Below are 15,183 nucleotides of genomic sequence, written 5' to 3'. Positions count from 1 at the left end.
ACTTACTAAGGACTTGTGTGTTTTCTTTGGCCGAGTACCTGCCCTCCGATACCCATTCCTCCAGTGGGAAGCGAAGGCAGTGAAATTAATCTGGGTGAAAAAGACTATCACGAGACAAATTAAACTGCTGTCTCGAACCTTTTCAGTGTCCCAACATGATCTATGAGTGCACATTAATTAACACAATATATCCTGTCCTGATGGGTTGCCCCATTCAGGTTGTAAATGGATCTTTGCAGGGATGGGCGGTTCTGTACGGACGTGTTGACACGCCAGTACCCTTTAAAGGGTAATAAATATGTAAACGCTCAGGCCCCTGGCCCCAGATGCAAGGGATGGTTTGGGTGGCGGAGCCGCAGGACCAGGAAACTCCATTCAGAGGAGCAGAATTGCTTTTTACATAATAAAAAAACTTGAGACAACAGTGGGGACAAAGGGGCACAAAGGAAGCGTTTGGAGACCCTTTGAGGCCCACATGAGCCAAGCCGGGCGCTGAGTGGCAGCAGCCATTGTGCTCCCCCACCACCCTCACGCACATGTGTATCTCATTTGTATAATTTACAGGCCTCACAACTGTCAATTAGTTCCCACTTAAGATCATCATCATAATAACCCTGACAACACAAGTCCGAAGGAAGGTGGTTATATTTCTTCATCCCACGGAGACAAAAAAAAAAAATACAGCTGCTCAACTTCTCCAGCTGTGAGTTATGTTAAAAATAACAATTTGAGATTAGTCACCAGGGATTGTTTGCATCGTATTGCGTTTATATTGTATTTAGTCTACACTCACTGCAATTCCCCAAGTTAATAGAATGAACCTATATTAGCGACATGTAGCCCAATTGTTTATAAAATTATTTACTTTGATATACTGCAGGTCAGAAACTCACAGGGAGGAACATTTTTTTTTTTTTTTTTTTTTTTACCAATACCTGCAGCTGGACACAGAAAGAAATAATTTTTGGACAATTGAATTGTGATCTAATTTATGTCTTCTGGCGCCACCTTCTGGAGAAAGAAGGACGAGCCCAAAAAAAGTTCTACTGCATTTACATGACACTTTTCTCCAACTTACAACTACTTACCTATTAATACAGCTGGGTAATTTTAGGGGAGCAATTTAATGTAAGTACCTTGCTCAAGGACACTAAATCTAGAGGGGGGGGATTTGAACCTGTTTGTCCAATGGCAGCAATTCAATCCCCTGCCTCCTCATACTACTGCTGTACTACTAGTACTACTAATACTACTACTAAATACACACACACACACACATTTTCAGAACCGCTTGTCCCTTACGGGGTCACGGGGAACCGGAGCCTACCCGGTAACACAGGGCGTAAGGCCGGAGGGGGAGGGGACACACCCAGGACGGGACGCCAGTCCGCCGCAAGGCACCCCAAGCGGGACTTGAACCCCAGACCCACCGGAGAGCAGGACTGCGGTCCAACCCACTGCGCCACCGCACCCCCTTACTACTAAATAATAATAATTATAATAATGTTTGCTATCCAGTACCATTAAAGGAAGAAGTTAAATATTCCAGACGTTGTGGACAGATGGCTTAAGTGTCACATTATGATGACATCTTGACTGATTCATAGATCATAACCTGGGGATTTACCTGAAGTACTAGTATATCATTTACTACATATTTTGGAATCCTTGATGACTTTATTTAGTTCATGTTGAGGTTTTTCTGAAACTATGTAATGGATGAACTAGAGCAATATGTGAAGCAAGTGCAAGCAAACAATGGTAGATAGATATAACGTTATTATTGTGTGCCTCCTGATTATCTGTGTATAACTCCTTTGAGAACTGTTGCTAATATTTTTTTATTGTCCTCTCTGGGGGGCTTTCAGACACCATCAGTTTGAAACACTTAATCCTGCTTCAGAACTCACCCCCTTTCCGCATACGCGCACATCTTTCCCCCGCTGTCCGACCCGACCTGTTTGCTCAAAGGATGGACCCGGGCCACACAGAGAGTGTGCCGAGGGGCGGACCCAGTGAGCTATCGGTGCTGCTGTGCTACTGTTTACCCCGGGATTTGAAGGAATTATTGCCTCTTCAGAAAGATAAATGTGTATGGCCTCCCGCTGAGGATGAAGGGCCCTGAATGAAGTGTTGTGATACAGGGGGCTTCCCCAAGGTCAGGAGGTCAGCGGAGAGCGCCACGATCCCCTGAGGTGCCAACGACACGCACTTCATCGACTTTTGGTGGAAGAGAGATGGAGAAGGCCGAGTGGGAGAGATCCACGATGCTGGATGCTGGGACCACATTGCTGGGTCCGAGATGTTGGGTTGCTCCCATCTTTCACTATGGATGGACAGTTCTGTTAGCTTCTCAATTTTATTTTACTTTGTCATAAATAAAAACCTTATAAGTCACCTTAGCTGAAACGTCTGTCAAATGAACAACAATAATAATAATAATAATAATAATAAAAGCCTGTTGAAACTACGGTCCCATAAAGGGCAGTGAAGCAGCTTTCTGGAATGGTTTGCAATACTTCAAAGTACCACTGTTCAGCTGCTGAACACGTACACACACGCTCTTGTGTCCCTCCTCTCATTACCTTCACTGTGTGATGAACACACACTTCATCTGAGGAAAGTGCCGTGGGGCTTCATTCATATGCAACTTCCTCCACTGACTGAAGTGACACCAGTTGTGAAACTGGGGGCATCGTATGGTCAGTGACCCCCCGAACTGCTTTCTCTACAATAACAATAAAGTTGGTTTAGTGGGAGGCGGAGGGTGTGTGTGATTTAACTAAAATCCTCTCCATACAAAAGCTTCAAACAGCCCTTGTCCCTCTGCTGCGGCCTGTGGACGAGCGAGGGGAGAGAGTGTGTGTGCGGGTCCCTGTGTGTCCCGCTGGTCAACGCTCTCGCTGACCACCGGCCTTTCATCCTGGCCCCCCACCCCAACCGTCAATTGTTCAGTGAAAGCGATATCCCTGCCCGAGACAAAGAGGAAGAGTGCTTGGGGAGGGAGAGGGACACAATGGCGGGAGGGTGTGAAAATCAGAGATAAAGTCAATGAGGAGGAAGAGGAGGCACTTGATAAGGCAATCAGCTCTGGGATGTCCTTGGAGGACCAAACAGGGACCCACGTTGGGGTGGGGGCAGGGGGTTCTTGTGCTATGATGCTGCGTCCTCATTGTCCTCAACAGGTGACGGGAAGTGCACTGGGTCCTCAGCTTTCCGACACAACTGAGACCGGATTTCTGTTTGTGACTCAATTTGTTTGTAACTCCAAATCAGGCTTACCGCTAAGCATCAAGCAGTGAGAGCTGCATAACACAAACACCTCCACTTATTGTGGGAGCAAAAATACAGGACCTGATCACTCCCTAAACCCTAACAAGGGCACTGAGCTCCTCCACCTTGGGCCACTTGGTGGTCAAAATACATTGCTTCTCAGTTTTGGTGGAATGAATTTCCTCTATCCCTCAGGGCTGCTGAATCCCTCCCAGCGTTCATGCTTTCAAAAGCTATCTCATTTAGAGCCACTTCTCTCCTGATCTCCTGACAGCTACATACGTGAGTCCAACACCATTTGCCATCATTATCTATGTATTTGATATTTGAATGTCACTCCTCTAGGCAGAAATTTAAGAAAATAAAAGGATGAATAAAATGCAAAGAAAAATTGATTAAATAAAGAAAAAGAATTTTTTTTTTTATCTTTGAGAATTCACAACGTAAATTTAATAACAGGAGGGGCCGATGTAGTTCCCTCTTTCCCATCCTGCTGCACCGCCACATACCCGAGTAAAGAATGGGGTAGGGGGTCGTTCAACACAATGGCTCCGTGACGCTCTAACTGAGCAATGAAGGGATGTGCACACATTGTGGTTTTACTTACCATGGTTTTACATAGTTATTGCCCAGCTTCTGAACTCTTTATGTTGCTATAAACCTGTAAACGCAGGTTTCCCAGTTGAGTGAATTTAATGTAAAGGAATGAATAATTATTCCAGTTTATACAATAATGTTCAACTACTACATGCAGTAGGTATCAAAAGTGTAGACACCCACTGAACATTCAAATTTTGTTGACATAAAAGCTGAAAAAAGGTGAATTATGCCAAACCCTTTTCACCTTTAATAGGATCTTGAAACAATCAATATTTAAGTGAAGAATAAAAGGATCACACTTGGGAAAGGTAAAATATTTAAAATAATAGCATTTAAGGATGATTTGAAGGAAAAATGATTTAAAATTAAAATGGAACTTCAGTGCTAAATTGGATGGATGCCCGGGGTGTGAAATTCTATTTAACTAAGGAAAGGAGACATGGACAATGGTTATTGCTACAATCTGCTGTTATTGTGAGTGATAATAAAATAAGCTAAGGAACTGTTTATACTGTACTTTGGAAAATAAATTTTAATATAAATGTATTCATTTAGCCAGCGTATTTCTACAAAAGCTATTTACACCTGGATGATTTTTTTTTTTTTTGTGTGTGTGAATTCATGGTAAGTACCTTGCCCAGTGTTACTACAGCAGAAGATGGGATTCATTTCTGGAGCCTTTGGGCTCGAAGGCAATGACTTCAAGCGTTGCGCTGCCTGCTCTGCAATACATGAAACACTGTTTTATACCAAATTATAATATTTGAAGCTTATTAGCAGTATTTTGCCAAAAAACAAAGAACTGTAAAGTGATGAAAAGAATGACCTCCTACAGGCCTTTTCAGTATAGACTTGAACGTTCACCCAGATATATGAAATTAAATTTCAATAATGCTATTATAAATGTGTCCAGGAGGAGGCGACAAAGGAGGGGAGTTTTTGGTGCTGCTGTGACCGTGTGACAGAGAGCTACCTTGAGGCTTTAACTAGCAAACAGTGTGTTAATGTGACAGTTGAATCTCATAGATGAGGCTCCCTGCAAAGAAACCATCAACTAAGGTGCACAACACACAGCAGTTGTGTAAATATGTACTAATTAGATCTTGAATGGGCTCTGATTTTTGCCCCATGTGTGGCATTTCATTGAACTCCTAGAAGAAATCAAAAGTCAAAATGATACAAATTTTATTCTACTGTTTTTGCTCTGATAAAATGTAACATCTGGGCATGTGTGTTTTTTTCTTGCCAAGCCCACCTCTGGTGCTCCAGATCCCCACTGGTTTCCAACACACTTCCTGTTCCTCTGTCATGTGGATGGTGAAAGTCACAGCTTTTTGCGAGGAAGGACCTTCGCTGCACCTGGCCCTTCCTGTCTGGCTTTCCAGGCCAGCAGACACTTCTGTGCACGGACAGTGACGCCATAACAAAACCTTTGTGTTTTCCTATTCGGAACTCAGTTTCCTGCCCCCCTCCGCTGAGCGGCTGTTGGCCTTTTGAGGGACAGCTGACCTGTTCTAGAGGTTGAGGGCCCTGGAGCTCATGTATAGTTACATTCAAATTTGCATTTATTCATTTAGAAGATGCACAATCCACATTAAAAGAATATTAGACACAGTCACTTGATTATTGAGGCACATTCCGTTTGTTAGATACCACCATATTGCTAGTTCGCATCCCTCAAGTGGCTGCCTACAGAAGTGACATTCAGATATGAAATACATAGATAATCATAGCAAATGGTGTTGGACTCATTCATGTAGCTGTCAGGAGATCAGGAGAGAAGTGGCTCTGAATGATATTGCTTTTGAAAGCATGAATCCTGGGAGGGATTCAGCAGCTCTGAAAGACAGAGGAAATTCATTCCACAAAAACTGAGAACCAATGGATTTTGACCACCAAGTGGACCAAGGTGGAGGAGCTTAGTGCTCTTGCTGAAGTTTAGGGAGTGATCAGGTCCTGCAGGTATCGGGGAGCAGATCTTTTGACGCTGTTGTAGGCCATAACCAGCATTGAGCTTGATATGGTAACTACAGGAAGTCAGTGGAAACACAAGGGGAGACACACGGGACATGCTTTGACACGTTGAACAAATGACATACAGTAAAACCTGCACAGTGAGGTACCTTTATAAAATTTGTGCTGTGTGTTCATTGGCCTTCCTCCAGAAATGGGGCGGCTGATTTCTTACAGTTGGTTTTACTCTGTGTCATCTGTCTGATGTACGTTTTGGACTGTAAGATCTTGAACCATGAAAATGTTTATGATTTTGAGTAGTAGAGGTGACTGAATGAGCAAAACGACATGTAGCAGACGTGGCCTATCTGACTGGTGGAGCAATGATAACAGGGTAATACTATGTCTCTTACCACGTATATTGGTGACAGCCAAGCTCCTGAACATTTTCCACGGCTGCGTCAGACACTCGAGGTCATTTCTGAGTCGGGTTCCTGGGATACCGTCCCAAATGCACAATGACCCTGAGAAGAGCATCCATCTCCCAGGTACACCCCATAAATCACCCTGGCATGGCAAAGGCCCACTCTTTGGGGAAACACGGTAAACTCGGGGCAAATACACCTCACACAGGAGCAGCTGCGACGGACGACCGCGGCAGATGGCAAACTGGTCTCCACGGCGACGGCCGAAGCCCTGCGTCCTGAAGACTGAGGCTACAATTTCCCGCAGCAGCTCAGAGCAGCGATGTGCATAGCAACGGAGGACCGCTGTTGACCGAACCATTGTGGGAATGTAGACCGTTCACGACCAGGGCTGCAAGTGCCCGATTGTCCGAGTCAAACTAAACAAAACGGGCATTGTTCAAAAGCAATGAGACTTGCACTGTACGGTGCTCACATTTACCTTACACCGTTAAGCTACCTACTATTATTTACCCATTTATACACCATGGTAATTATTTGCCTGATCAAACTTTTTTCACAAATATAAACCTGGTTTATAAACTAGTGAAGAGGCCCAAAGAACCTCCATTTACACCAGCCTGTCAGAATCAGGGTCAAGAAACACTACCTTAATTTATACTAAATTATGATACATAATATCATCGTTTTAGTTTATGCACAGAGAGTGTGAAATTGTTTTAATATTCTTATCATTATCATTATCTTTTTTTTTTAACCTCAAACAAGTTGTAACAGTCATGCTACTTGATGGCTGAAATGTTCTTTATGTTCCATAACAATTTTTTTCTTTTTCTTCTAATGGATCAGAATGGATTACCAGCCCACCAAAGGCGTCTGGTTCCACACACTGTGCGACTCGACAGGTAAAAATTTCTCCATTCATCATTTCCGACAATTAAAATCTTTATTCAATAAATAAATCCTAAAAACTGTCATGCCACTGATAAATTCAAGAATAAAGCAATAAAATCATTAAAACCAACTAATATAAAGACATATTCCACCACTATTACAGATTTATTAGACTTATTTATTAATTTGACTTTTTTTCCAAAGCAGTTTACAGTATGAAGTTTGTACAATAAATTACTTACTGTGGTTTGTACATTTATATAGGTGAGTCATTTTTATCGTATCAGTTCAGGGTTAAGTTCCTTGCAAAGGGCTAACTCTGCAGGGGTAAGGGTTCGAATTTAAGGTGATAGGCTGTACTTTTTACCACTAGACTACCTGTGCAGCGCATGATGAAGAAGTAGGTAGAAAAATAATATTAATACACAATTTTTTCAATTCTCATTTAGTCACAGAGGGGGGAACACAGCTGTGTTCTATTAATTCGTTCTAGCATCGATCTGGGATCAGATCCAGAAATGGGATTTTAGGATTAGACCCAAAAAGCAATTTTAAATATTATTCTTTAAATTTCGAAGCGAAGCAATCACTGACACCCCCACTGACCCCCAGTGAAAAGGCTGCTCACAAGAGCTCATTGCTTGTGCAGAATAGAGGTCAGTGTTTTCTCAGCCTTCTGGGTGGGTAGCAGTGGGGGGAGTGCAGGGCGATGCCGGCGGTCGGGGGGAGTTTGTCGTATGGAATTTGGGAGGCGTCTGCGATGTTTGCCCCGAAAAATTGGGCTGTGTTTGCAAGACTCTAGGAACATGAACTGTAAAGGGGGGGGGGGGGCAGGGTGAGGGTCTCACTGGGGTCCCTCAGGCCACAGGCTGGACCTCAACAGAGCTATTATTATTTATTCATATAACTCATACTTTTCTGCAAAGTGACTTACAGTCTTATGCTACTTACCCATTTATACATCTGAGTAATTTTTCCTGCATCAGTTCACAGTAAATACTTTGATCAAAGGAACCACAGCGGGAGGTGGGAATTACTTTACATTTATTCATTCAACTCATGTTTTTCTCCAAAGAAAATTACAATGTCAAGCTACTGATAATTACTGACCCATTTATACAGCTGGGTAGTTTTACTGGAGCAATTTTGGATAAGTACCTCATTTAAAGGTAATACAGCTGCAGGGGGGATTCAAACCTATGACCTTTGGGTCCAAAGGCAGCAGCTCTAACCATTACAGTTCCCTACTGAACTAAAGCAGGATGGGATGAGTCTGGTGCTAGGATTCCAGAAGTTTGTAGCATTAAAATAAAAAGGACCCAAGAACCCCGGTGGTGTTCAGTACAATAACCAGGAGGAACCTTTCTAGCAATTTCCTCATGTAGTAATTCCATATCTGAGACACTTTAATCACTTGCATGTGTATTTATGCTTTATGTTTGTCACTCAATCCCATTCCATCCTGAGTTAAAAACTTATTCCATGACGTTCAACAAAATCGATGGGTATGTGAGAGTCCGGTGAAACATGGTGAAAAAGAGTCCACAACATATTTTTCAAAGAGTTTTAAAAAGTTTGCAGATGATTTTTGACTTACCAATGTATACTAGTATCCAGACTACGATTCTGCAAATATTGCGTGAAATATGCTTACATTTTGTGTGATTATAATTACATAGACACTTTCTCACAAACCAACTTGTAGTCTGAGTTTTGTATTATTAAGGTAATTAGAATAATTTAGTAAAAAAAAAAAACTGATAATAATTTAATCATTTAAATTAATAATATACAATTAGGCTGCCATGGACTGGTATCCCGTCCAGGGTGTACCCCTCTTAGTCTAGCACTCAGTGATTTTGGGATAGGTTCCGGACCACTGGGACTCTGACTAGGTCCGGTAGTTAGTGAACATCAGTGAGTGAATATACAGTTGGGTGATTTTTACTGTATCAATTCAAGGTGAATACCTTGATCACTAAATACAGCTGTAAAGGGATTTAAAGACAAATACTGTATTTCCCATTGAAAGCTGATGCCTTTCAATAACCACAGCGCCACCTGCTGTGCGAAAGGTGTAAATCATGAAAGCACAATTATGTAGAGCCACTTTCCAGTTCACTGTAGACCATCCAGTGATTTAGCCCAGCAGTGATTTCATTCTGCGCCAATATAAAAAATAAAAAATAAAAAAACAAAAAAACACAGCAATGAATGAGGCTGCACACAGAGATGTATGTTTATATGTTTTCTCTTTGAAAGGAGACTTGGCAACGATAAAAGACATTGAGGAAATATATTAAACAAAATAGCAGTCTTAAATATACAAATCAAAATCTTCATATCGGTACAAAAAAACCTCTCTCAGACGTTGTAAAACACCTCGAAAAATGAGGTGAACTCCAGAAGTGTCGCTCCACCGAGAATGGAGTCTGTACAAACGCTGCACTCACTACACACACACACACACACACACACACACACACACACACACACACACACACACACCTTAACAATGGCATAAACATATGGACAAAGCATCCCATAATTGTTTGTTCATCAAGTTTCCACTACTGAACATATCAGCTGGTTACACATAAAATATATGCAGATATCCCACTATTTACATCTGAACTGACAGAAAGAGACATTAATATTAATATTAAAAAGATATTAATATTGCATCCAAATGTGAACCCAAACAGCATTCAGTTGGGTGTGAGAACTCCTGTGGTTGAGCTACACACACATTTGTTTGTTGCCCATCGCTTATGACGGGAGGGTCTTCGACAAGAAGATACACAAGTAACACGAATGCCGCCTTTCACCGTGCTCGGGTGGAATTTTTACCGCGTTTCTTCTCGTCTACCATACAAGAATAAATAAAGAGAATGCTAGAAAACGAGCATGCGGGAAAAAGTTTGGTTTCACCGAGAAGGGTGTGTTTCCTCAGTCTGGGGTCTTAAACTAATGTCCGTTTGATTGCTTGGTGACGGATTCTGTTTCTTCCAGGAACGTTACATCTCGACCTCAAGATGTGTCCTCGGGGGGGACCGGCCTCATGGGTTTCTTGGGTTTCTCAGCACGGGGGAGAACATCTGCATGACCAACCAGCATGCTTCAGGGATCATATGAGAAAATTATATGAAAACTATAAAAGTGCAAGAAAACGCCCCAGCAGGATCTGTGTCCTAATTGACCGAGGGTTCGACAGACAGGCAGAGCCCTGAACGGCACCGTGATGGTTTATTGTTGCGGGATGGAGCCGTGTGACACCATCCTCCACAATTCAAGCTCCATCTCAGGCAAAAGGCAGCCTCCGGTCACGGTAGAGCAGGGTACGCACGGGTGGGTGTGGGCTCCAACTGGTTTCAGTTGGCGAACGTGTGGATGTCATTGTGGAGGTTGACAGAGGGCCCCGAGGGCCGGCGTTCGGCCCGGCAGCCGGGGCGGCAGCGGCACCGGAGGATCCACATGAAGCGGCGCGTGAAGCTCTCGCCATCGGGGCACAGGAAGCGCAGCCGCGCCGTGCGGGTCAGCGAAGGCGTGCAGCAGCGGCCGTCCGAGCAGGAGCCGCAGGAACGAGGCCGGTAGAGCCGCGCCGTGGAGCAGCCAGCGAACGTGATCCGGAGCGGTTCCTTCGGCCGGATTGTGCGCTGACACTTCTTACCTTTCTGGACGAGGACAAACAGATGGAACACCAATGCTCAGAGAGCCGTGTTTCCCCGCTGTGGGCGGTCTCAGTCTTACAGTGTGCGTCTCATTTTTAGGTAAAGAAACTGGAATTCTAAGCAAAAGGTGAAATCCAAAGAATGGGTTTCAAAATCCTTGCAAAAACTAAAATTCCTCAATAAAAAAACTTAACCTCCATCATTTTTTAAAACGAAAGCTAAAGAACTTCCACCGGACACTGATCTTCAAAGTCACATACAACTATTTACCCTAGAAGCAGGACTTGAACCTGTAACTCTCTGGCTGACCAGCAGGAGCGTTAACCGCTAAGGAAGGAGCTGTCCCCAACTGTCCCTACCAGGTTACAAGCTGCTGAACTGATTTCCAGACGATCAAGACCAGTGATACCAGTTATATTCACAGACATGAAAGAAATAAATGTGTGCGTGTGTGTTAAGGTCTAACCTTGAGCCCTAGGGCCTCTATCTGGTCACACGGCCGCACTTGGCACAGTCGACTCTCTCGCACAAGTCGGCACTCTGCGTTGCTGTTGGTCACACGGCCGGACACGCCCATCCCACATGTGGCGGAGCATTCCGACCAATCGGTGGTCTGCGGGAAACATGCCGAAGGAAGCGAGATCTGGGATTCGAGCTGGGATGTCCACTCTGCGGGAGGAAGCGAACGGCTATCAGGAACGGAGAGGATCGCTGACACAACAGCGAACATTAGTTAGTTAGAGCCATTGCCCTGCAATTAAAGGTCCAAGGGTTCAAATCTTGGCTCCAGCTGTAGCACTTACCCTAAATGAATGCAGTAAAAATTGCCCGGCTGTGTAAATGTAAGTAGCATAGCAATAACAAATTATTTAAGATCATTGCTGATTTTGAGCCACACCGTTTTGAATATGCAGATCTCCTGTTGGTGGAAGAGTCATTAATTTTAGGAGTTTGTTGGCAGCAAGCCTGTGTGAGCAGATGGATTAAAATGCAGCTGTCCTGGGAGCGAGGCGCTGACCTTGGAATGTGGCCCCTGAGCCGGCAAGGCTGAGTCCGGGCAGCGGCAGCTCCTTGCTGATGGCATTGGGGTGGGGCGGAGGGGCCTCGGCCTCTTCTTCGATGCGGTTGCTGTCGTCGCACACCCACTCCTCACAGCAGCGGCCCAGCGGGCGTGTGAGGCGCGGGCTGGCGCAGTGCCAGTCGGGCAGCGGAATCTGGTGGGGGCACAGAGGCATGCAGCCAATGACGCCATCCATGCAGCTGCATCGGTGCTGGCAGCTGGGCTGGAAGTCCTCTCCGTGCTGGTAGAGGCGTCCGTCAAACTCACAGGGACGGCCCTGTGCCTCAGCTGCGGAGACAAAGACAGGTGCAGCGATGTTAGTAACCAGCATGTGTGAGGCCTCTGTCCTGGACTGCTGTCCTGTCCAGTTTGTACCCTGCCTAACACCCTATGCTTCCAGGATACACTCTGGATCACTACATGCCTGTACTGAACAAGAGTTTATTGACGATGGATGGATGGATGGATGGATGGATGGATGTGTTAGGTCTTGTCTGTCCCATTTATCTCATTCTAATCTCACATCCTGCCAAGCCCTCACAAACCCCTCACTCCCTCACCTCGGCACAGGCCTCGCTCTGGGTCCCCCCCAGCCCCCATTTGGCACTGCAGGCCCTTGATGTGGTCGCAGGGCTGGTTGGGGCTGCAATCTTCATTGAACTGCCGGGCGCAAACCCTGCAGCAGCCGCAGGCGTCTGTGGCCCAGCTGACTCCTGGGGGGCACACGGGCGGTGAGGCGGGGCAGGAGCACTGCTCAGGGCATTTGGCATCCGTCTGGAAAGAGAAACAGTATGAGTAAGACAATGGCTCAGCATGCGGGTCTCCAAGCTAAGGAGCGAAGGGTTCGTTTGAACTTGCCAATCAAAGTCCATTTTTATTCACAGCATCAAGACCCACTGAGCGCACACTTGGGGCAAAAATGACATCTACACGAAACAGGAATGAGGAAAGCTGGGTGGGCGGCGCTCAGCTCCCGAAAGTCAAAGTTCAACGTTTTAGAGCAGCTGGAACCACCTAGTGCATGGATGTGAGAATGGGGTAACAGTCCGTCCCTGTTCAGGTGTACCGTCCAGTAACAATGAGCAGAAATGGACGGCCACCCCAGAACAAACACTTCCTCCTGTTCAGAAAACAAGCCATTGTTCTGGCTGACGAGGGCGTGAGACGTGAACAGGCTTCCCTCCGGGGAGTGCTGGTCGTGCAGCTACGGTCGATCGCAGGCACGAGCACTACCCGCTGGATCACAGTCTAATGTCGTGATGGAATTCATGCCTCCGCTGTTGATTTTAGCTCCTCTCCGTTAACGTGCAAAGACTTCCACATCAGGAGCCCAGCTTGTGCTGTCCAAAAATAATGTAAATAAAATAACCCCTCCTTGGGATCTGGTTACCCTCAGCACATTTCGTCAATAAGCACGAGAACTGCTTTGGTAACTGAGGTTGTTTCCACGCACTCGTGGGCTGTTACTGCGCTGTTACTACAACAGTGGCAGATTTGAACTTTTTCCTTTCGGTGTCACATGGCTCTGGTCAAACACAGAGACACCAATGTGCATACACTCACAAAATCTTAAAGCCCAGCATTGAATTAAAGCTGGACTATAGAAACTCTCACTTTGGTGCACATTTTCACTTATTCTATAGCAGGACGGATGGTACGTGCACCTTATCAACAAGCAATTGCAAATTTATGCCAAATGTCACACGTTTGATTGTGGAAACCTAGATGAAAACTACAGAACAATGAAACACTGGTGAGAATCCAACTCGAACCCCCTTTGCAAAAGGAAATTTATATACAGAAGCAGTGCAAAGTGTAAATCCGCCCGAGCAACCTGAAGAATACCTGCACGGGACAAACTGGACAGAGGAATGAAAGCAAAGCAGCACACAAATCTCCTACATTTCTGGAAACTGCTGCAGAAGAGCTGGGAAGACCTGGCACCTTATTTCCCAATCAAATGTGGCACCCAAATGTCAAAGGCGAACAAAGTCCAAGTGGACTCATACTATTCTTTTTACCAATAAATAAAGGAAATTTATGGGTTAAAATTTATGCAACATTTACAGATTGATGGCAGAAGTGTACAAGAAAAAACACTGAAGACCCAAACACTCTTTGGGGTCAGGTTTATATCACCATCTTACCTAAAAGATTTTTTTTTTATCCAGTCAAAAATGTCTTGTTTATTCAAGGAAGATTGATGTGGATATTAACGAAAACCTGCCTGTTTTTATCCCATCTTCATACCAAACTACTGTTGCAGGAAGGTCAACATATGCTACAGGTGCTGAGCCAAAAAGTAAGAAGGCATGTGGTTCCAGATGATCAGAAGGAGCAGTAGGTAAAAGTGAAGTTAAGCACCCATTGTGCAAAGAGGGGCGCTTTTAAATCCAAATGGAACTTTCATGCATTGAAAGAGCTTCTCTGGCACAGTATGCAGCACACAGGTACACAGGTGCAGGTCGCAGGCACAGATTCCAAAACTCACCTGGGATGCCGTGACGTATACAAGCAGAACCAGGAACAGAAGACCGTATTGCCGGATACCCTCCAGGGGAAGCATCTCTGCGCAGGACCGGAGTCCAAGGCACTCACGAAAGTGTGAAATATAGCAGCAAGGCTGAAGATCCTCAGGGAGAGGGTCGTTGCTCAGCAGCTCTCAGCCAGACGTGGAGATGGAATCTGGCTCAACCGGGATCAGTGTCACGGAGATCCGGAGAGGAGAGGGGTCTGCGGATGTGTCTGTCTGCCCGTGCTTAGCGCGTCTGCATGAGCATGTGTGAGTGTGCGCGCGCTGAGAGGTGCACACCAGTCGAGAGCCCCGTCGTCCTCTGCTTCATTGAGGAACCCCACCTATGCGGCGTGGACACTTATAGGGGCCGGCCGATACCTTCCCCCCCCACCGCATCCCACCCCTCCCCCTGTACAGGGGAGGGAGCGGAGGCCGAGGGAGGGGTGGAGCAGCGTAAAGTGTTGGAGGGCATTAGCGGGAGGCAAACTGTGGTCAGACTGCTGTCAACACACAGAGCAAGATTTTATTTGGAAATGATTCGGCTGCAAAGGTACAAACAAAGTCACAGTCAAGTCTGCTGGAGGTTTCGGGGGACGGGTGCCATTAAAATGAACACTTTAATAATAATTCAAATAAAGGTCAATATCAAGAAAGGTTAAGAAGTCATAGATTTTTACGGCACCGTATGATCACACAACTTTTGATTAAGGACGAAACAAATGTGACTTTCGTGTTTATTTGTGTTTTCTACAAGGTCACTTACAGTGTGAGATTTGAACGCTGAGCTACTTG

At 45.2% G+C, this 15,183-nt stretch overlaps 1 protein-coding gene across 1 annotated transcript; it reads right to left on the bottom strand.

Moving 5' to 3' along the window:
- Positions 1-9,399: 9,399 nt before the first annotated feature.
- Positions 9,400-14,714, bottom strand: ccn1l2 (cellular communication network factor 1, like 2). Its single transcript, XM_029259328.1, has 5 exons — positions 14,368-14,714; positions 12,437-12,650; positions 11,835-12,164; positions 11,283-11,485; positions 9,400-10,819 (listed from the first exon to the last, which is right to left on the bottom strand). Exons 1-5 carry the CDS (start codon positions 14,440-14,442, stop codon positions 10,517-10,519), a joined length of 1,125 nt encoding a protein of 374 aa, XP_029115161.1. The 5' UTR covers positions 14,443-14,714; the 3' UTR covers positions 9,400-10,516.
- Between the last annotated feature and the right edge of the window lie 469 nt (positions 14,715-15,183).

This window comes from Scleropages formosus, chromosome 17, assembly GCF_900964775.1.
Source record: "Scleropages formosus chromosome 17, fSclFor1.1, whole genome shotgun sequence".
Classification (NCBI taxonomy): domain Eukaryota; kingdom Metazoa; phylum Chordata; class Actinopteri; order Osteoglossiformes; family Osteoglossidae; genus Scleropages; species Scleropages formosus.
This window is presented reverse-complemented; position numbering and strand designations above follow the sequence as displayed.